At 44.4% G+C, this 23,775-nt stretch overlaps 1 protein-coding gene across 1 annotated transcript; it reads left to right on the forward strand.

Moving 5' to 3' along the window:
• Positions 1–6,360: 6,360 nt before the first annotated feature.
• Positions 6,361–21,333, forward strand: donson (DNA replication fork stabilization factor DONSON). Its single transcript, XM_075477215.1, has 11 exons — positions 6,361–6,905; positions 9,852–10,157; positions 10,242–10,420; positions 12,114–12,189; positions 12,267–12,369; positions 12,553–12,643; positions 15,081–15,221; positions 16,583–16,781; positions 17,606–17,675; positions 17,787–17,917; positions 20,963–21,333. Exons 1-11 carry the CDS (start codon positions 6,513–6,515, stop codon positions 21,101–21,103), a joined length of 1,830 nt encoding a protein of 609 aa, XP_075333330.1. The 5' UTR covers positions 6,361–6,512; the 3' UTR covers positions 21,104–21,333.
• Positions 21,334–23,775: the final 2,442 nt, after the last annotated feature.

The following is a 23,775-nucleotide window of genomic DNA, read 5'->3' on the forward strand; positions in this document are numbered from 1 at the left end:
CCTGCATCACTGTTTAGATGCTGAGACAGCTGTTTTTTATTCTCCAACAAGTAGCGTCAAGGATCGATTTCCTAACAGCAGCCGTCATTTGATGCTCAGCTAATCTTCGTATGTGATTGATGATCCAAAGCACCAACGAAAGAAGAATTGAATGGGGAGCTGGAATTCACACTGTCCAATGAATCACTATGACAGGAGGAAGCTCCAGTTATTTGGCAGGGGGGGGGGGGGGGCTGTACCTCTGAGTGCTGCAATGATGGGACAGTCCAGTCTTACAAAAAAGTGTCATAGGTACTTTTCACATGTTGAAAATATAGTAGCACCACAGTACAAGCCTAGGAGTTTTCAAATGCCTAAACCTAGCCATACCCCGCCTCTCGCCCGATGACTGCTGGGATAGGCTCCAACCCCCCGCGACCCGACTGACAGATTCAGCGGGTATAGAAAATGGATGGATGGATAAACCCAGCCATGTTTGTATTCGTATCTAACTCCAGTTATTGTATAAGCCTAACCATAACCAAGTCCAAATGACAGTCGAGTTGCAAAGCGGAAAGATCTTGAATTGTAGTGGGTAAAATGGGACTTGAACTCGGTTCTGCTGGGACAGTTTGGGGTATAACAGCATTATTCACCCCACCCTACCTCCTTTTAGTGTTTTTCAGTATATTACTTTTGAGCAATATCAAATTTGGGACATTTCAATGAAAAATGCAGTGATGTTATGGTTCACAAAGAAACACGTGTGACCTTAATTTGAGCTTGGAAGTGATAGCAAAAAGACGATTGTACACAATTCAAAGGAAAGTAGGAAGTAAGAGGAAGGAAGAAACAGAGTATGGTCACGCTGGATTAAGTGTTTAAACTTTGTTTAAAACAGGAAAACAAAAGAAAGGAAAATGGGAATTCAGTGTAAAAGCTGGATAGAGAGAATATAAACACTGCTTTGGCTTTGTTTTGTCGTTGTTACCCCCTTGGCTCTATTTATTAGGCTTAGTGAATTCACAGTTAGACTCTCATTTCAAGGGACTTTCTCACTATTGAAATAACAAACGGGCACAACTTGGTGCAGTGGAAAATCTTACTGAAATATATTTCAAATGAAAACATCATAGAAGATGAACACTATCAGTCTTTGTTGCTTTTCTGCTTCTGAAGGTGGTAGAACTCTAAGACCAGTGAAAAATGGCTTAATGCCCTCATTTGGACTGTTGGCGGTTGGCGTGAACTGGTTTGTGACTGGATCATGAAGGCATCTCAGGTAGGTTTGGATCATGAAGGCATCTCAGGTAGATTTGGATCATGAAGGCATCTCAGGTAGATTTGGATCATGATGGCATCTCAGGTAGATTTGGATCATGAAGGCATCTCAGGTAGATTTGGATCATGATGGCATCTCAGGTAGATTTGGATCATGAAGGCATCTCAGGTAGATTTGGATCATGAAGGCATCTCAGGTAGATTTGGATCATGAAGGCATCTCAGGTAGATTTGGATCATGAAGGCATCTCAGGTAGATTTGGATCATGAAGGCATCTCAGGTAGATTTGGATCATGAAGGCATCTCAGGTAGATTTGGATCATAAAGGCATCTCAGGTAGATTTGGATCATGATGGCATCTCAGGTAGATTTGGATCATGATGGCATCTCAGGTAGATTTGGATCATGATGGGATCTCAGGTAGATTTGGATCATGATGGCATCTCAGGTAGATTTGGATCATGATGGCATCTCAGGTAGATTTGGATCATGAAGGCATCTCAGGTAGATTTGGATCATGAAGGCATCTCAGGTAGATTTGGATCATGAAGGCATCTCAGGTAGATTTGGATCATGAAGGCATCTCAGGTAGATTTGGATCATGAAGGCATCTCAGGTAGATTTGGATCATGAAGGCATCTCAGGTAGATTTGGATCATGATGGCATCTCAGGTAGATTTGGATCATGAAGGCATCTCAGGTAGATTTGGATCATGAAGGCATCTCAGGTAGATTTGGATCATGATGGCATCTCAGGTAGATTTGGATCATGAAGGCATCTCAGGTAGATTTGGATCATGATGGCATCTCAGGTAGATTTGGATCATGAAGGCATCTCAGGTAGATTTGGATCATGATGGCATCTCAGGTAGATTTGGATCATGAAGGAATCTCAGGTAGATTTGGATCATGATGGCATCTCAGGTAGATTTGGATCATGATGGCATCTCAGGTAGATTTGGATCATGAAGGCATCTCAGGTAGATTTGGATCATGAAGGCATCTCAGGTAGATTTGGATCATGAAGGCATCTCAGGTAGATTTGGATCATGATGGCATCTCAGGTAGATTTGGATCATGAAGGCATCTCAGGTAGATTTGGATCATGAAGGCATCTCAGGTAGATTTGGATCATGAAGGCATCTCAGGTAGATTTGGATCATGATGGCATCTCAGGTAGATTTGGATCATGAAGGCATCTCAGGTAGATTTGGATCATGAAGGCATCTCAGGTAGATTTGGATCATGATGGCATCTCAGGTAGATTTGGATCATGAAGGCATCTCAGGTAGATTTGGATCATGAAGGCATCTCAGGTAGATTTGGATCATGATGGCATCTCAGGTAGATTTGGATCATGATGGCATCTCAGGTAGATTTGGATCATGATGGCATCTCAGGTAGATTTGGATCATGAAGGCATCTCAGGTAGATTTGGATCATGAAGGCATCTCAGGTAGATTTGGATCATGAAGGCATCTCAGGTAGATTTGGATCATGAAGGCATCTCAGGTAGATTTGGATCATGATGGCATCTCAGGTAGATTTGGATCATGATGGCATCTCAGGTAGATTTGGATCATGAAGGCATCTCAGGTAGATTTGGATCATGATGGCATCTCAGGTAGATTTGGATCATGAAGGCATCTCAGGTAGATTTGGATCATGATGGCATCTCAGGTAGATTTGGATCATGAAGGCATCTCAGGTAGATTTGGATCATGAAGGCATCTCAGGTAGATTTGGATCATGATGGCATCTCAGGTAGATTTGGATCATGAAGGCATCTCAGGTAGATTTGGATCATGAAGGCATCTCAGGTAGATTTGGATCATGAAGGCATCTCAGGTAGATTTGGATCATGAAGGCATCTCAGGTAGATTTGGATCATGATGGCATCTCAGGTAGATTTGGATCATGATGGCATCTCAGGTAGATTTGGATCATGAAGGCATCTCAGGTAGATTTGGATCATGAAGGCATCTCAGGTAGATTTGGATCATGAAGGCATCTCAGGTAGATTTGGATCATGATGGCATCTCAGGTAGATTTGGATCTTGATGGCATCTCAGGTAGATTTGGATCATGATGGCATCTCAGGTAGATTTGGATCATGAAGGAATCTCAGGTAGATTTGGATCATGAAGGCATCTCAGGTAGATTTGGATCATGAAGGCATCTCAGGTAGATTTGGATCATGAAGGCATCTCAGGTAGATTTGGATCATGATGGCATCTCAGGTAGATTTGGATCATGATGGCATCTCAGGTAGATTTGGATCATGAAGGCATCTCAGGTAGATTTGGATCATGAAGGCATCTCAGGTAGATTTGGATCATGATGGCATCTCAGGTAGATTTGGATCATGAAGGCATCTCAGGTAGATTTGGATCATGAAGGCATCTCAGGTAGATTTGGATCATGATGGCATCTCAGGTAGATTTGGATCATGAAGGCATCTCAGGTAGATTTGGATCATGAAGGCATCTCAGGTAGATTTGGATCATGAAGGCATCTCAGGTAGATTTGGATCATGATGGCATCTCAGGTAGATTTGGATCATGATGGCATCTCAGGTAGATTTGGATCATGAAGGCATCTCAGGTAGATTTGGATCATGAAGGCATCTCAGGTAGATTTGGATCATGAAGGCATTAGGTAGATTTGGATCATGATGGCATCTCAGGTAGATTTGGATCATGATGGGATCTCAGGTAGATTTGGATCATGAAGGCATCTCAGGTAGATTTGGATCATGAAGGCATCTCAGGTAGATTTGGATCATGAAGGCATCTCAGGTAGATTTGGATCATGAAGGCATCTCAGGTAGATTACATGGATTTTGATGACTGCACTCCAGTCCCTAGTGGAAGTTGGCTTAGGAAGTGGGAAATAGAGGAGATGGAGGTAAATTGTTTGTGAGCCAAAGTAGTAAAAGCAGCCTGGAAAAGAACAGTTCAGATGAAGGTGGTAACCCATATTATTCAGAAAAAGGACGTAAAGAACATATAAATCTAAGTCCCAAAGGGATTGTTGAGGGAACACTGATAGAGAGATCAATTCACATGCCATACAATGATGGTGATAGTTGTTAGAGAATTGTTTAGATCTACGCAGATGCATCAAATTATTTACTTATTATAATAGGTGTTGCACATATCATTCCACAGTTTCATATCAGAGGAAGGGAAAGGTCAGTGAGGGATCACCAGTAGGCAGGAGGCAGGAGAAATGACTGCAATAGTAATAGGACTACTGTGGATTAAGATGCAAGACTCCTAATCTACTCCAGTTCATCATTGGCCAGTTTACAAAATAATCATTCAAACAGCAGATGGAAATACAACAAACACTATGGACACCAGCTCATGTTGCTATTAAAGGAAATGAAACCGCAGATAAAGAAGCAATAGAAAGACCAGTTATTGATCTGATGGTTACCATTAGCAGGTCAGAAACCAAAAGCATTAAAGAGATGGCAAAAAGAGAGGAAAGGACCGTAGATTAGATTAGATTATACTTTATTCATCCCACAATGGGGAAATTCACTTGTAGTTTTATAGAATACCAATGAGATGTGCAGGAAGAAACAGGAAACAGTAATATCACGAGCAAACAGTTCACTGTTCAAAATAGACCAACATGACATAGGCAGATGGGACTATTGTGGACAAGAAGAAACATTAGAGCATGTTACATTACATAATATGTAAGTATATCTGTAGTGTGTCGGAAATATAAAGACAAATGTTTCCAAATCTATCAAAGGTCAAAGTCAAATTGGATCTAACAGACATTCTACAAAAGAATTCAAGCAGTGAGTGTTATCATGTGTTATTTCCGTATCTTAGAATAACTAAGTTAGTCTACAGCTCTGGGTGCGCGCGTCACTTCAACAAAGTAACGTGACCGATACAGCTGCAGTATCGCCGGGCGCGCCAAACTGTGTTTAATTCAATTCAGTTCATTTTTATTTATAAAGCGCCAAATACAACCAATGTCATCTCAAGGCACTTAAATAGTATAGTCCAATTCAAGCCAATTGGAATTCAATTCATTGTATTCATTCAATCATTCGTTTAAAAGGAAACGAATCTGTCAACGGGATGCATCTCTGCCAAAACAATCATTCATCATTTCAAACAGACCTCTTATCTGCGAGCCAGAAAGAAACCGCCGTGTGGGTCCATTTCCATTTTATATATAAGGTATAATAAATAAGTTATTTGTTTTAATTTCCTTGTTGTTTCATCCTGTTCCTCCCAGTTCCCACCTGATGTATCAGAATTCAAATCCATTTCAAAGTGACTCAGTTTAAATGATTTTATTTTCTGCAGGTTAAATTTGTTTGACAGAACTGTCCTACATTAATAAAAGCACCTTCAATGCTGAGGCATTAAAGAGCCTCTAAAATGAGGCCACAAATAGGACTACACCAGGAACAGACACAGGTAGGCCTATGGAGACATTTTAAAACCTCCTCATGGTGGCTTTATTGATAATTAATTCATATTATTTTTACACATTTTCTTGAATAAAAATTTATTTAAAAAAAAAACCTCCCTGCCTCAAGGACAAGTCCATAAGCATCCTCGCATTCACAACACTTTCATTTTGATTTTTACATGTTATGACCTTAAAGATATCAAAGATATTTAAACCTTAATTAAGATATGAAATAGTACGATATCAAATACAATACCTTAAATGGTATTTTTGTATAGCCTGTACTCGGTCATTAAACCAGCCTGTCAGCTGAGTCTGTCACTGGGTTGTAATGATTTGTAAGATCCAGCAGATGTCAGTATTGGGCAACACAGAACCGACACAGCATCAATGCAGTTTGGGTAATGTCCCGCAACGCTCCACGAGGCCTCATCTACCCATCACTAGTGAAAAGTAGTCCCCAGCCAGAGCCCTGTCGCACAGAAATACAGTGCTGTGGCATCTGGAATACTCTGCTCTCTGTGGGTAGGATCAGAGCTGCTCTGGATAGGATGACCGGTTCAAGATGGCGGCCATATTTCCCGCGGTCGATGCGGCGTCTCCTCTCTCTCAGGACAACGCAAAACGTCATTTCCGTAAGTAACGTCAGCACGCTTGGCGCCAGATTTTCACAACAATACCTCAGTAATAATATCGATGCGCAGTAACACCAGCTCTGGCATAAGGACTGAATACCGACGGAGCGGGAGATTAAAGGCTTTTTCATCGGATTGAAACATTTTTGTGTCAGTTATCGCCCTTCGTTATGGCTCAACAGGCCGGATACTCGCCCAGCTTCAAGCGGCCCGCTGAAATCCTGAGAATGAGGAGAAGAAGAGCTCGAAGTGTCACCGGTGTCCGCAGCCTCAGCCCACAGGAGCTCACCGACAGCCCCGGGCCGGGCAGCTCCTCCCCGGCAGGCGTCCGGCCTTTCACCCCGGGGCCGCTTTCTGTCACCCAGAACCGTCCCGGGGCCGGAGTTAAACGCAGAAATCCTTTCGCCAGCATTGAGAATACCCTTAGCCCCCCGCCGAAGCTGCTCATCTATGAGGAGGGCGACCACGATGCCGACAGGGTGGCAGAAAAGGATGGAGGTTCGGATCTCTGCGGCAGCCTGGATGAGGCGGAACTGGAGCGGAAGCGGGACGTTTCCTGCAGGGTGGGTGCCCCCACACTGTCTGACTGCATTATATATATAATATGTACTATATTCAGTGGTGTAGTGGTCCCTGGAGAAGTGGCTATAATCAATTTGTCCCCTTTTTTTAAGAAGTCCAGAAAATGCCCTGTTTTTAGATCCAGTGACATGTAAGACTACTTTATTTAGTTTACCCAGAAATCTGTCAGGAGCGTTTCCTCACTGATACAAAACTATCCTGACCTGACCTGATCAGGTTACTGGTCCCACAAGCAGCCTGCATGAAGGTAAAATACATTCAACATGATGCAAACACGGTGTTTCAGGTCATTTTTCAGCATTTATTTAAATAAAAGTTGACAATGTATCCTTGTTCATATTTCGCCTTAAATAAAATCCAAAAATCATTCCCTTCCAAACATCAAAACCAATCAGATAAACTCAAAAGTGCACCGTCGTAACACTGAAACAAACTATTTACTTTTCAATAGATGAACACAATTCTAGCATACTTTGTCAGATATACAGTATGTACATATCACTACAAATATCAGTATAATAGGGCTGGGCAACCATTAAAATGTTTAATCTAATTAATCACATGATTTCCCTGATTAAATGTGATTAATTGCATTTGTACGCAGAATCCCAAAATGAATCCAAAAGTAGCGTATAGCTTTTAGCATTTAGCTTTATTTTAAATGTGCTGCCATATGAATGAAAGTGCCATAACATTTGTTGTGCAAACACACTTTTAACATCAGCATCTTTCTGTAGTTTTTATGTAGAAGCCTCGCTCCACTGTCTGTTTCCTTGAATGACTTGCTGCTATCAGTTGTGTGTTTTGCCTTTAAGTGATATTTTAGACTGGAACTACTACGCTGAGAAGACAATTCAACTTGGCAGTGTTTACAGATGACTTTGGTTCTGTCGACTCCGCCGTCTGGAAGAACTTTAACATGAAAATGGCCGAGTAAAAGTTCCGTACCCTTCTCCATGTTTGGTGGAATTTACACCGCTACAGACCAGACATCCTGTGAAGCCAAAGCAAGCAGTGGCACTACAGTTCCAGCGCACAGCTGCTCCTTTTCTCCCACATACGTTCAAGGACACACACACAATATTTCTCTGTGTAGTTACCCAAACTAGCAATCTACCCAATTTTTTTCTTTTTGGATCCCAACCAGGGTTCTTTGCTTTAAATTCCTCTTTTTGTTTGGCACTCCACAGGTCTGGCCAGTCACTATTGATGCCTACAGAAGAACAACAAAAAATGATTATTATTTATCAGCAGGACAAACGGGTCTCCCTCTTTACATTAACAATCTGGGCAAAGTGAGGCTCCACTTCTATAAAGTGGAGATGCATTTATCTGCCTTTGAATCCTCTGACCTGGGGGTGGCAGCCTGGCTCCGTGTGTCTGCCCACACTGACCTGCTTCAGGTTGGGGGCTGCCAGGGCTGCTGGTTTCATGGCTGGGGTCTGACTGGGCCTGATCTGGGTCTGACTTCTGCTTCTTTACAAAGAAGTCTTTTCATTGTTATCTGTCCCTACACAAAATAAGATAGCCTGGTTAAACCTCAATATTGTGTTAATCTTAAACTCTTTGTCTCCATTCTTGTGCTTTAACTTACTTTAAAAGCAACTACCAGCCGAGCTGCTATAAAATTAAACCAGATCATGTAGGTTAGTCAGGTGAAGTAGCTCGGCTAAAGTCATACTTTTACTTTTATAATAACAAACAAGATTCATGGACATTGATATAATCTTTGGGCATTTGTTACAGTTTCATCTAACGTTACAGCATGAAATCCTTATGAACTGTGTTGATTATACACTTACTGAAAACCAACAATGATATGTCCCCCCACATTACACCAACACAGTGACAGAGCTCATAAGTCAAATAGCTCGTACGTCAAATCAATATTCACCATTGAAATGAATGGAATTGCCATTAATCCGTTCCATGCCCCCCCAAAAAAACTCCCCAATTTTTTTTTGTGATGGCTTGAATTTATTAATAAATAACAAACATTGTAGAAGAACATAATAATATATAGTAAAAGAGAATGTAAAGAAATATACTGGTTTTATAAAGTGTATTTATCTTGGAGATCAGATGCTTGGACTTGCAGATGCTGGCGGAGGTTTGCAACTTTGAAAAAAAAAAAAAGAAGAAACTTATCATCTTCACTGACGTTTGGCTTATTTGCCACGCTTTTCCTTCTGGGTGTTTCTTTTTAATGAACTTTGAAAGTTTTGCTAAACGCGAGCACAAAACACCAGAGATGCTTCAGGAAACAAAGTGAAGTGAACGAGTGAGAGGTGGGATACTGGCCGGGTTCACCGGTGTTCCTGAAGCTTCATAACTGAAAGTAGCTTCAATCCAACAGTAGCTTCAACACAACACGTCTCAACGCCTGCCACTCATTTGAAAGACGGCGCATTTCTCATTCGCGCCGCGCAAGTGACCTGTCAATCAACTGGAGTGGCACTGGCACCTGATGTGTCCAATCAGGTTCCAGAGGTGGCCAGCACATCTCCCGCCCCACTCTGCCTCTCATTGTCCCATCAGTCTTCATGCCTAAAGTTAACCGGTGGAATCAATGAAGGCACTGGCAGCGAGTACAGGCCGCATCAGGGGGGTTTAGAAGTGGGTATACGCAATGCTGACTGACAAATAAGTAGGTATACCCACGTATACCCTGGACTACACCACTGACTGTATTACTCCAACATGTGTATTAAACCTGGTCCATAGGAGTTGGATGAATGGTTGCTGAGAAAAGCTGATGAACGCAGCCGTGTGTTTTTCTCTAGAAGGGTGTTTCTGAAGATGAGGCGGACCGGGTTCACAGCCTGCTGGTTGGATGTTGTTTTCTGTATTTTTCACAGCAGTTTGAGGCAGAATATCTCCTGTTCTGAAGCTACTGTTTGTTAAGATGAGCTCCATTTGTCCTCCAGAGCCACGAAGTCACGGCTCTGGCCTCCACGGCTCCGGCCTCCACGGCTCCGGCCTCCACGGCTCCGGCCTCCACGGCTCCGGCCTCCACGGCTCCGGCCTCCACGGCTCCGGCCTCCATCGCTCCGGCCTCCATCGCTGCTCCTGTCTGCACAGAGTACCCGGCAGACTGGAGTTTGAAGACTCGTCTCCTCTTCACCTCCCCGCTGTCCCTGGCATGGACTGAGCAGCCCAAGGCCCAGGAGGAGGCTCTGGGCCTCAGCCACAGCTGCAGGGCACAGTTCAGCGCTTTACCACACAAGCTACAGGTAAAGTTAGGAGGATGTTTATCTACTTACTCATTCAGAATCGGGTTCAAAAGCAGCTTGTTGAGTTGTGGTTTTCCCTGTTAGGACCCAAGGTCCTGCTCGGAGCTCCGCTGCTCCTTCCAGCAGAGTCTGGTGTACTGGCAGCACCCCTCCCTGCCGTGGCTCTCTCTGTTCCCCAGGATCAACGCTGAGAGGAGCTTCTCTGGGAAGAACTGCCCCTGGGCTCAAGATGCAGCGCTGCAGCAGAGTCTGATGAGGGAATGGTGAGGCTGCCGTTCAACACACCGGTATGGTAAACAGTCAGAACACATGGGTCTCCTGTTGTTTTAGGGCTGGAACAGTCAACAAACAGGTTTTATTACATCACATTACGGTCATTTAGCAGACGCTTTTATCCAAAGCGACTTACAATAAGTGCGTTCCACATCGGTAGGCAAAAGAACTTCATGTCACAAGAAATCACAAGTGCATTTCCTTCAAAAGCAAACATAACTAGTGCAGAGTAAGTGCGGTAAGTTAGGTACCGAGACACATGGGAAGACAATTTAGAAAACAAAGACAATTTAGGAAACAAATAAGTGCGTAAGGAGCTGGGAGGAAGCAGGCGATGTCCTCAGAGGCCGGATCTGGGTAGTGTTTCCCACAGAGATGGTTTGCAGCCTGCGGCCAAAGATGGGCAGCGACTCAGCTGTCCTGACATCAGTCAGAGATCGTTCCACCATCGGGGGGCCAGAACAGAGAAAAGCCGTGACCGTGTGGACCGCTGAGTGAGGGGGCAGCTGACCGCATGGAGGCCGCAGAGCCAAGTGGTCGGGCGGGGGTGTAGGGCTGGATCACACCCTGGAGATATGAAGGAGCTGTTCCTTCCACTGCCCTGTAGGCCAGCACCAGAGTCTGAAACTGGATGCTGCAGCTGTTGTGGAGGAAATGAGTCGAATCACGCGTCGGTCAGCCGTCCATTGGGGAGTTTATTGAACAAACTGTCACAGCAAATATGCATACAGAATGTTACAGAATGTCCGCAGGATTCATCTTGTGACACCCTTTTTATGCTCGTCTTATCATAACAAGCCCTCTCTGGAGGCGCCTAGCTTCCGTCATAATGTTAAACAAACTCATTCTGACTATCAACAATATTCATATGAACCAGTCAACAAGGCACACGATGTAATTATGACATGTCAAGAGAATGTCATGACATTATTCTCCCACACAGCTACAGGGAGCCAGTGTAGAGAGCGGAGAAGGGGAGTGGTGTGGGAGAACTTTGGGAGGTTGAACACCAGACGAGCAGCAGCTTTCTGAACCAGCTCCAGAGGTCTGATGGCAGAAGCCGGGGCGCCAGCAAGGAGGGAGTTGCAGTAGTCCAGGAGGGAGATGACAAGAGCCTGGATGAGCACCTGCGCTGCCTTGTCGGTGAGGAAGGGGCGAATCCTCCGGATGTTGGAGAGGAGGAATCGGCAGGAACGGGTCACTGATGCCATGTTTGCCCAGAACGACAGTTGGTCGTCCAGGGTCACACCCAGAGTCCTCGCAGTCCGAGTTGACGTCACCACAGAGTCATCCATGGTGATGGCCAGGTCTCTGAATGGGCAGCCCTTCCCCGGGAGAAACACCAGCTCAGTCTTGTTCAGGTTGAGCTTGAGGTGGTGCATCGACATCCACCCCGAGATGTCTGCCAGGCACGCAGCAATGCCTCCACTTGTGTGTCAGAAGGGGGAAAAGACCGAATCAGCTGAGTGTCATCTGCATAGCAGTGGTAGGAAAAGTTATGGGAGTGGATGACAGAACCAAGAGATGATGTGTAGAGGGAGAAAAGAAGAGGACCCAAGACCGAACCTTGGGGAACCCCAGTCGAAGTCACGTAGGCTCACCTACGTGACTTCGACACAGACCCTCTGTGTTTCAGAGCCAGTGAGATTAATAGGAACTGTTTGTTTTGTGCTTTTCTTTCAGGTCAGTTAGTCTGTCGTCTCTCTACAGTCTGTTAAAGTCCAGACTGTGTCCATACTTCTACCTCTGCTCTTATCAGGTAGGTGCATCTTATCAGGTTTATCGTGCATTAATGAACCCTTTCCAGCTTCTCTGATCCGTTCTGCTGTGTGTCAGTTCACAGTTCTGTTCAGGGCAGGGGGGCTCGGGGGATCTGACACCATCACTGCTCTAATTTCTCCTTCAACTCGAGGTCTGAGAGAGGCAATGAGAGCTGAAGGTGAGGCTCTGACTCCAGCTTTACATCATCATACTCCGAGCTCTATAATTGAAATGTTACTCCTTTTTTGTCCAAAAAAATCTGGGATTTTCCCTTAAATGTTCATACAAGTCATCTAATAGAAGTCCGTGATGAATGCAGAAAATTCATGGATTCATGACGGTCTTTCTTTTTCCTGTTTAGGCATCGAGTTCAGTCTTCCTCTTGTGGAGGAGATGAGGAGGAGCAGGGAGCATCCCAACCTGACGCTGCATAAGGGAAGAGAGGATGAGGCGTAAGTGTTTTACATCCCTTTTATTCTGTATTGAAATAAGATAAGTGTCATCACACTACTGGGTATTAAAAGCAATACTAAATAAGTAGGTTTTTAGCTTAGATCTGAAGAGGCCTGTTAAAAGCTCAGATAAATATGATAGGGCGAGGCCGTTAAGAGCTTTAAAAACAAACATTAAAAGTTTCTAATCAAGAGGTGTTCCTATGCAGCAGAAGAACAGACAACGCTTCTAATATGTGTGTCGCCATTTAGTTAGCGGGATACGTCCATGTTTCGCCCGCACACTTAATCTGGCATCACAGCGGGCATTAAAGCTGCCTGCAATAGCCAGGCTTAAGCCTGATTTATGGTCATCCGGGAAAGGCTACGGAGAGCCACGGAGACCTCCCGGAGACGCTCTCCGTGGCTTGCGTGCGTCGGCTAACATTCCTATCTATCCGTCGAGGAGACGGAGACTCGCAGAGACTGCAAGGGTTGTGATTGGTCGGCTAACAACATCATTTCCGGTATCATTTTTCCGGTTTAGCTCCGTCCTCTCACAACAACACCGCCATTTATTTTTTTTAAATCTTTTTTTGGGGCTTTTTGTGCCTTTAACTCATTGGCTGCAATTGACGTCTATAGACGTCAATTTAAATTCAACCGTTGACTGCCAAAGACGTCTATAGACGTCAATTGCGTTTTTTAACGGAGCGGGCTGGGGAACAATCTAGCGGAGTTTGTCACTAAATCTTAGGCTTGTAAACACTAAACAGAGAATATACTGGCAAAATTACTTACTTTGGATGGGAGATGAGTAAAGATCACATATATTGTAGAAGAAGACTGAAGCGGCTTTGAAGCCAATGAGACTAATCAAAATGTTTGTAAACTATAATTGCCAAGATCGGAGAAGGAGAAAATGTCGCCGGCGAGACAAAACAAAAAATTTAGGCAGCTAACGCTCGAACAGAGCCTTCTGTGCAGCAGAAGTAGTGTACCACTACTATCCACCGACGAGATACCCGGGCCAAGCGGAGAGAGTCGTCGGCGTGCGCGTATTTCACCTCAGCGGAGCGCACCACCAGACAGTTCTGATGACTCAGACAATGCTATGCTATCAAAGTACCTTCTCAGTGTGGTTTTTGCTGTTTTATGGAAGGAAACCACTTTTCAGATGTTTGAGGTGTCACTAAAGCAACAAATGTTAGCATCAAAGTCACTGTTCTGCTTGACAGGTTTCTTTGCACAAAAAGCTTGTTTTCTCCATGTTTTTGGTCAAAAACAGTTGTTTTTGGTGAAACCAACCTATGTTCTACTGTCTTTTACTAAAGGACTGAAAATGGTAGAAACAAACTTTTTTTTTCCTGATGAAAGAAGAGAGTCTACTCTTTCTTTTGGTAATTTCGGTGTGTACATAGTCATAAGACACACTTTTCTGTGGGTCTTGGAAAATCAGTCAAAATACTGTAAAACACTTGGCAGTATGGGTCTTTCTGCACTGAAAATGGCTGGCAGCGAATGAGTTTATGGATAGGAAAGTTCAGAGAGACAGGAAACAGGGGGCAGAGAGAGGGGGAACGACATGCAGCACATGGCCGTCCGATGCGGGACTGGAACCGGGGCCAGCTGCAGCGAGGACTATAGCCTCTGTACATGGGGCGGCTGCTCAACCCACTACACCACGGACCACCCCAACACATTTCTGAAAGAGTTTACTGTGTGCCGGTCAACATTTGGTCAAAATTATTTGCATTTCAATATCAATAAGCTCCAACTCCAACAACAGTCTTTCTCTCTGGGTCGCCATCGTTCACTGTGAGGAGTGGAACAGAGCTGGAAGGTGAACAATCAATCAACCACTTTCACCGTAGACCTCGCCAGATTGGGTCGTCTAACGTAGCGCCGCCTGCTGATCGGGAGGTGAACTGCCTTGGGTATCCGACAGCCCGACGGAGAACTTCCAAAGGTTTAACAGCCTCTGCGTGACCACGGAGTCGGATTGGCGGATAGCGACGGAGAAGCATACCGAGGCTTTAAACCGGAATAGTGATTCCTGAAATGATGTTGTTAGCCGACCAATCGCAACCCTTGCGGTCTCCGCGAGTCTCCGTCTCCTTGGCAGATAGATAGGAATGTTGGCCGAGGGTCTCCGCTCTCCGTTGTCGGCCATAAATCAGCCTTAAGTGTGCTTTATGGTTATATGTAATCATGTTAGACTTGGTGTATGTTAGCTTTGCCTGACAGAAGTGACAGTTATTGCACATGAAAAGCATTAAAGCTGTATGAAATGGTCCTCGAGTGTTTTAAACTGTGTTCTTCTTCCATCTCATTAGAAATGATCTTGATATTTCATCCCTGTGTTGGGATTATTCTTTTCCTTTGCTTGTGTGACTAATAATTTCTCTGTTATGTAGTTCCCTGAAGTTTTAATTGCACAGTTTCTGCTGTGCTGCAGGTTGCTCTGTGGGGCAGACAGTGAGACAGACGGTGGTCCTGATGGTGGTCCTGATGGAGATGAAGAGGGCAGCTTCGCATGGCTGAAGGAAATGGGAGTCCAGGACAAGATCAAGAAGCCAGATGGCATCACCATCCAACTGTATCCTCCTCCTCCTCACTGCCAGCTTAGTGTCAGTTTAACGTGTTAGAGGTCCTTAAAACCATTGGAAGCACCTTGTGTCAGTTTAACGTGTTAGCGGTCCCTAAAACCATTGGAAGCACCTTGTCAGTTTAACGTGTTAACGGTCCCTAAAACCAGTGGAAGCACCTTGTCAGTTTAACGTGTTAACAGTCCCTAAAACCATTGGAAGCACCTTGTGTCAGTTTAACGTGTTAATGGTCCCTAAAACCATTGGAAGCACCTTGTGTCAGTTTAACGTGTTAACGGTCCCTAAAACCATTGAAAGCACCTTGTAAGTTTAACGTGTTAACGGTCCCTAAAACCATTGGAAGCACCTTGTGTCAGTTTAACGTGTTAACGGTCCCTAAAACCATTGGAAGCACCTTGTGTCAGTTTAACGTGTTAGCGGTCCCTAAAACCATTGGAAGCACCTTGTGTCAGTTTAACGTGTTAGCGGTCCCTAAAACCAGTGGAAGCACCTTGTCAGTTTAACGTGTTAACGGTCGCTAAAACCAGTGGAAGCACCTTGTGTCAGTTTAACGTGTTAACGGTCCCTAAAACCATTGGAAGCACCTTGTGTCAGTTTAACGTGTTAACGGTCCCTAAAACCATTGGAAGCACCTTGTGTCAGTTTAACGTGTTAGCGGTCCCTAAAACCATTGGAAGCACCTTGTGTCAGTTTAACGTGTTAACGGTCCCTAAAACCACTGGAAGCACCTTGTCAGTTTAACGTGTTAACAGTCCCTAAAACCATTGAAAGCACCTTGTAAGTTTAACGTGTTAACAGTCCCTAAAACCAGTGGAAGCACCTTGTCAGTTTAACGTGTTAACGGTCCCTAAAACCATTGGAAGCACCTTGTGTCAGTTTAACGTGTTAACGGTCCCTAAAACCATTGGAAGCACCTTGTCAGTTTAACGTGTTAACGGTCCCTAAAACCATTGGAAGCACCTTGTAAGTTTAACGTGTTAACGGTCCCTAAAACCAGTGGAAGCACCTTGTAAGTTTAACGTGTTAACGGTCCCTAAAACCATTGGAAGCACCTTGTCAGTTTAACGTGTTAACGGTCCCTAAAACCAGTGGAAGCACCTTGTGTCAGTTTAACGTGTTAACGGTCCCTAAAACCATTGGAAGCACCTTGTGTCAGTTTAACGTGTTAGCGGTCCCTAAAACCATTGGAAGCACCTTGTAAGTTTAACGTGTTAACAGTCCCTAAAACCAGTGGAAGCACCTTGTCAGTTTAACGTGTTAACGGTCCCTAAAACCATTGGAAGCACCTTGTGTCAGTTTAACGTGTTAGCGGTCCCTAAAACCATTGGAAGCACCTTGACTTGCTGCTCAGCCATAAGGAGGCCAGCGCTGTGTCTGTGGACCATAAGCCAGAGTCTGTGGTGTGTGTGGAAGGATCGCACACTTTCACCCTCATCAACTTCCTCATCAACTCCAAGAGTGTGGTGGCAGCTTCTGGCTCCCAGGCTGGGTTACCTCCCACCCTGCTGGCCCCCACTGCTTTCAGAGGGGCTTCCGTGCACATGCTGAAGGTACTGACACACAGAGTGGAATATAAAGCCAGCCCACACACGTGAGAGTGTAGGAAAGGCTCCAAAGTTGAGACGTGTTATGTTTAGAGTGTGATGTTTGTAGATATAGTGTTGGTCAGTTCATAGCGGAGCGGCCCTCTGCTGGTCATGTAGCGTAACTGAAAGGTGTGCGCTCTGACGAGTGGACAGTGATGACCGAGCAGTTAATTAACGTCCCGTGTGTGCGTGTATGAAACTATGGCTGTACATATTGTTTATGTAATGTATTCACGTTGCTGCAGCCGTAGCTTCTGTTGCTTTGATGTGGAACTCGCCATGTGATCATCTTTACTCTAGCTGTAGCATTTAGCTCGCCTGCCTCTGATCCAGTGTTATGTCTGTTTTTACCGCGCTGACTCATTAGCGTGATGTTTACAGTGAGTGTTACGTAATGTTACCATGTGATGTTGTTTATGTGCGTTAATGACAGTAAGTCAGGTGAAGTGTGTTTCAGGGCTGTGATGGTGGGAATTAGAGGCAAATAGAGATGCAGTAGTTTCAGTACTCCTTTATTAGAGATTAAGAGCTTTATTTTTTATTCATTTGGGTGTTTGTTATTGTTCTTTTGATAGAAAACCACACATGACCTTATTGCCTGCAAAGAAAAGGAAATAAACCACCTGAACATCCCTAACCTGCCTCTTCACTCGGACCCTCTGGGAGTCTGATTGGCAGTTGGTGTTCTGGCCGGCCCCCCGTGTGAACTTTGTGTTGACCCCTGAACTAACGCCTGATACAGTTCAGCCCAGTGTTTTCACTTTTATCTGCGTGTTTGTGCGTTTCAGGGCCGCAGTGTGAACGTGAAGAGCCAGGTTGGTTCCACCTACCAGAACATCAGCAGTCTGGAGATCACAGGTGCACAAAAATAACTGTTCTAAAATCTCTAGATAGAAATCAAGATAAATATCTGTATAGAGCTGTGAGCTCAGTGTTTTTCAGTCTCCCTGGTTTCTTTCCCGGCTGCAGGACCAGTCCTCCCCTCCAGTCTTCATGCCATCACAACCCTCCTCCGGCCAGCTCAGAAAGGGAACTTTTCAGCTGCTCTTTACACTCATGCACCCACTGCCGTCATGAACGTGCACGCCACCAAGCAGCAGGTGAGAAGGACACACGCCGGAGCTGCCACAGGCTTAGAAAGGCTCGAAGTCTTTTGTTTATTGGAAACATTTAGCATTTTATTCAGTCTCAACTTAGTGGGGTGCTGTTTGTCAGGAGGTCCCATGAATGCAGCATCTGTGCAGCTCAGGCTCAGGAGGTCCCATGAATGCAGCATCTGCAGCTCAGGCTCAGGAGGTCCCATGAATGCAGCATCTGCAGCTCAGGCTCAGGAGGTCCCATGAATGCAGCATCTGCAGCTCAGGCTCAGGAGGTCCCATGAATGCAGCATCTGCAGCTCAGGCTCAGGAGGTCCCATGAATGCAGCATCCGTGCAGCTCAGGCTCAGGAGGTCCCATGAATGCAGCATCCGTGCAGCTCAGGCTCAGGAGGTCCCATGAATGCAGCATCCGTGCAGCTCAGGCTCAGGAGGTCCCATGAATGCAGCATCCGTGCAGCTCAGGCTCAGGAGGTCCCATGAATGCAGCATCCGTGCAGCTCAGGCTCAGGAGGTCCCATGAATGCAGCATCTGCAGCTCAGGCTCAGGAGGTCCCATGAATGCAGCATCCGTGCAGCTCAGGCTCAGGAGGTCCCATGAATGCAGCATCTGCAGCTCAAGCTCAGGAGGTCGTCAGCTAGTAGAAGTCTTTATTCAGATTGTCTTTATTGTCATTGTAACGATTACAACGAAAAGTAAGGTGCAGGCCTTTCAGTGCAGACATATAACTATATAACTATAAAGGGACAGTATGTAAAAAGTATAAATACTAAATAGAAAAACAATAGAAAAACAATATGGCTATGTATTTAAACACAATATTGCACTTGTGAGAAAACCAGTGTTTTACACTTGGCCATGAAGTTGCCTTTGAAGTTGCTGGAGTACACCACCTTTCTCCCCACCTTAATTTAGCTCATTTCTTGTAGTTATTCTTGACGGCCGCCGGATTCCTCAATATATCCAAGCTTATGTCAGTGATGCGTGAAGTAAATGTAGTTTACAGTAGACCCCTGTAAACTCGTGCGTGTACAGAACTGTTTACGAGTGTCACTCACCGGGGTCACATGGCCAACTGATCTGACCTCTGAAATGGGTCAGTCTGGTTCTAAATTTGTAAACAGATTTTACATACATTACTATTTCCCACACATTTCTACCTTTGAATCAGCTCGTTTGTGGATCCTCCCGGATCCACAAACACATGCTGCGTTTAAGTGCTGATGGCAAGCTGGGACATCTGAGACTTCCTCTTTTTTTTTTCAACAGATTCACCATCCGCTCAGTGTGATTTCCAACCGTGGTTATCTCAAAGTTTTTACAGGATAGCTCATCACCCTTTGATTAGAACACAGTGACCTACTCTTTCTTTTCTAGATCCTAAAAATGTTGATGTAGACGAGTTGATTTGCACAAATGTAAATGGATGGTTTTAATAAGTTGTGTTTGTCAGGGACCTCGCAGTAAGGCTTAGGGTAAGGGTCAAGGTAGCAGTAAGGCTTAGGGTTAAGGTAGCAGTAAGGCTTAGGGTTAAGGTAGCAGTAAGGCTTAGGGTTAAGGTAGCAGTAAGGCTTAGGGTTAAGGTAGCAGTAAGGCTTAGGGTTAAGGTAGCAGTAAGGCTTAGGGTTAAGGTAGCAGTAAGGCTTAGGGTAAGGGTCAAGGTAGCAGTAAGGCTTAGGGTAAAGGTAGCAGTAAGGCTTAGGGTAAAGGTCAAGGTAGCAGTAAGGCTTAGGGTAAGGGTCAAGGTAGCAGTAAGGCTTAGGGTAAGGGTAGATCCAGACTCTGAACTCCGGAAAACTCAAACATAACAGACAAATAAGTTGAACTTAAACTAAACTAAATTCCACTAAAACTAATTTTCTATTTTCAAATGTACCAAATAATTAAAAAAAAAAAGAAATAAATAAATGTAAAATTGGATAACGAGGCATGTTCAGTTTTCTGATTTTGGTGATGAAATAAAAAGTGGAAACATAAAGCGGTCAGATTCTGTTCTTTATCAAGACGTAGCGGGGAGTGTGCTTTGGCTATATTTTCCGCACCTGAAACTAGTTCCCAAACCGACATGAGCAAAACAAGCCTTCTGTGTAGATTTACACAGTCATTTGCACGCGATGTGAAAGTACACCACTCACACAGTAATTAGAAGGTAAATCAAGTAAATTAATTCACGTTGGGCGAAATATTTAGAGTGGTGACGCTAGTCGCCAGCATGTATGTATGTATGTATGTATGTATGTATGTATGTATGTATGTATGTATGTATGTATGTATGTATGTATGACGCGCGACCAAGCAGTGGTCAGTGCTGTGAGACTCGGACAATGCCTGGGTCGCCAGGAAAACGCTCCCACACACTTATTTATGTCTCGGGAATGCGGGGATACACTTAATTTGGCCTGGGGGTGGCATATCCCTTTAAGGCAGCGGTCCCTAACTCCCGGTACCGGTCTGTGGGGCGTGTGGTACCGGGCTGCACAGAAAGAATAAATAACTTCCATTATTTCCGTTTTATTTATTATCCGAGTCTGAAAAATGTTTTATTTTGAAAAATGACCCAATTCTCTCCGTTACATCCGTCTCACTCCTGACACGTGTCAAGATGCTTGTCTCGGTCACGTGATACATTAAGGCTAATATTAAACCCACAAGCTAGCAAAGTGAGTAAAAAACAGTCTTTGGAAAGTTTCTTTGCAAAGGGGAAAAGGCCCAGTGAGGAGACAGTGCTCAGAGGCTCTTCTTCTAAGAACAAGAAAGCTGCATTTAACAGACGACACCAGGAGACTTAAAACATGGATTCATGGTGACGGTGGTTCCCACGCACCAAGCCCGCTCTCCAATGAGGCAATGAAGCCTTCCAAACTAAAAGTTACATAGAAGTACACAGTGGATTCACGTTTGTCATTATATTTACAAAATGCCACAGTTTTTGTGTTGGTCGTATCATTTTACTTTGTTGTATTTATCCGGCACACCTTAAAGGCCGGTCCGGGGTCAAAAACGCTCGGGGACGGCTGACTTAAGGTGCTTGTTTCTGTGTGTTTGCAGGGCAGCAGTGGGTCTGTTGACCCGTCTGGGTGTGGCCTCCATCCTGCCTCCATCCAGCAGCTGCAGCAGCCCTCCAGCCTGGGGAAGACTGCTCTGACACATATGACCATGAACGACTACAGCTACAGCTGGAAGAGCTAACACGAGCAAGAGCATGGCAGCTGCTGCACTTCAACTGGCTCTTTCAGCCTGTGTTCACTTTATTCTAAAATGTATTTAAACATATTTTATCATGTAGCACTAGATTTTAAAATCCTAATGATCTTTACGATTTGTCTATTTTTATTTCTGAAGACATCGATCCAGTCTTTCTGGAGTTTTAGATCATTAATGCCCACGTTTCAGGAAATATTAAAAAAAACAAAACAATTCTTATTTGTTTCCTGTTTTTGTTTTGTGATAATGTGATGAAATGAGTTGCATTTGGTTTACAATAAAACATGAATCGAGTAAACCCTTAAGTTTTTGTAACCGATTCATTCAATTCACTAGCAGGTGTAAATCTCCCCAAAAACACAACCCTGGTATTTATTTAGTTTCCCTTTGTTTGAAAGTTCCTCATTTAAAGGTGGGGTATGAGATGTTTTCTGGAGCATTTTTTATCATATTATCTGAAAACCTCCTCACGACTAGCCTAGAAATCTAGACGCCCCTAGCGGCCGCAAATTGAATTTGCTCCGGGGCTAGTCTAGTCACTTGTGGTCGTTTTGCGAGGTTCCAAATCAAAACTTAATCGAGCCAATGAAATCGTGAGGAGCGGGGTCAGAGGCCGGGCTACCTAGTGACGACAGAGGTGCGACGTTTCAGTGTGTAGTTCCAGAGAGAGGTAAACAATGGCTGCGCCCGGGAACAGGCTTATATAACAGCTATATTGCCTTCCATTAGCTAGCTCTCTTTAGATTTATAGGGAAACGAAGTAAACTTACATCTGAGAGCAATCCCCAGTCAATTGCGAGCATGATGTACCGAAGACAGCGGGCCGAACGGCAAAACCGGAAGTGCGTTGCTCACTGCGGCTAGCTTTAGTAGCGACAAATTCGTGGGAACAAAATTGTAAATAGCCGGTATTTTGTCAGATTTTCAACACCTTGGGGGTCTAAATGACTACTTTCTCGCCTGAAAATGTTTCAAATGTTGCTAAAGTTATATATTTACAGAGTTTATAGCTTAAGAGTAATCAGCTTTTCAGGCCATAGACTACAAACCACAATGTACATTCCGTCGCGTTGACTACATAAAACTTCTTCATCGCTCTGATTGGTTGTTGCGCCATCCTATTGCGTGGCGTTAAACTTGACAGACAGCCGTTTATCCCGCCCACACTGCTATCCAGTGTCACTAGACCCCTGTACAGCTTTTTGCTGTACGGGTCTGGCTTGCTAGGCTACCTCACGACCCCATTGCACCCACTAAAATAGAATGTTTGGGAAAAAAATATATCTTTTAGTCCATTGTAGAGGGTGTAGCAAGAGGAAATGTCTGACCAATAGAAGCAATGATGAGAGTTACTTCTATTGGATTCTGACATGCCAATCAACCGTCAGCCCCCCTCACCCCTCCCCCCTGCGCGTTCACAGAATCGTGACTTGTCCATGTGTTTTGAAGGCGTGGTTTCGAGGGGTGGGCTGAAGGGAGAGGCAAGGTTGTGTATTTTCAAAAATATAGCTTGCAGGAACCGTTTTTCCAAGATCTCAGACCCCACCTTTAACGAGCCGTTCTGATTTTCATATCTAAAGTAGTAACTACTTAAGTTGACTCCGCCTCCTCTGCTAAGCCCCGCCCACTCACATCCACCCTGCTGGACGGATGAAGCCAGCTTCTGGTGGAAATGTTCTGCTGTCAGCTGCACTGAGGAGCATGCATCTTCCATCCAGCAGCAGCCTCAGAGGATATCAGAGCCCAGTGGATAAACTATCTGAGGCTAATGGAGTTCCCCAGGGTTCTGTGCTTGGACCGATTCTTTTCACTTTATACATGCTTCCATTAGGTAACATTATTAGACAGCATGGCATAAATTCCCATTGCTATGCTGATGATACTCAGCTGTACTTATCTATAAAACCAGATGAACCCAATAGGTTGGTCAGACTACAAGCATGTCTTAAAGACATAAAGACCTGGATGACTCAGAACTGTCTGCTTCTAAATTCAGACAAAGCTGAAGTCGTTATCTTTGGACCTGAGCGTTTCAGGGAGAAATTGTCTAGCTATATAGTTACTCTAGATGGTATTTCCTTGGCTTCTAGTTCTACAGTGAGGAACCTTGGAGTTATTTTTGACCAGAACTTATCATTTGACTCGCATATAAAACAGGTTTCTAGGACTGCCTTCTTTCATCTTCGTAATATTGTTAAAATCAGGAACATCTTGTCTCAGAGTGATGCAGAAAAACTAATTCATGCATTTGTTACTTCAAGATTGGACTACTGTAATTCTTTATTATTGGGCTGTCCCACATATTCTCTGAAAAGCCTCCAGCTGATCCAAAATGCTGCAGCCAGAGTTTTGATGAGAACTAACAGGAGAGATCATATTTCTCCAGTTTTAGCTTCTCTTCATTGGCTCCCTGTTAAATTCAGAATAGAATTTAAGATTCTTCTCCTTACATATAAAGCTCTTAATGACCGAGCTCCATTATATCTTAAAGATCTCATTGTAAGATATTTTCCTAACAGAGCACTTCGTTTCCAAACTGCAGGTTTACTTGAGGTTCCCAGAGTTTCTAAAAGTAGAATGGGAGGCAGAGCCTTCAGTTATCAGGCCCCTCTATTGTGGAATAAGCTGCCAGTAAATGTCCGGGGAGCAGACACCCT

This window comes from Odontesthes bonariensis, chromosome 11, assembly GCF_027942865.1.
Source record: "Odontesthes bonariensis isolate fOdoBon6 chromosome 11, fOdoBon6.hap1, whole genome shotgun sequence".
NCBI classification, from domain to species: Eukaryota; Metazoa; Chordata; class Actinopteri; order Atheriniformes; family Atherinopsidae; genus Odontesthes; species Odontesthes bonariensis.

Bases quoted from the DNA above. Each gene is read 5' to 3' on its own strand.
- donson (XM_075477215.1), top strand. From the start codon at position 6,513: ATGGCTCAACAGGCCGGATACTCGCCCAGCTTCAAGCGGCCCGCTGAA. The intron at 15,222-16,582 runs GTATCCTCCTCC...CTTGCTGCTCAG, and splicing joins GATGGCATCACCATCCAACT to CCATAAGGAGGCCAGCGCTG. The intron at 17,918-20,962 runs GTGAGAAGGACA...GTGTGTTTGCAG, and splicing joins TGCACGCCACCAAGCAGCAG to GGCAGCAGTGGGTCTGTTGA.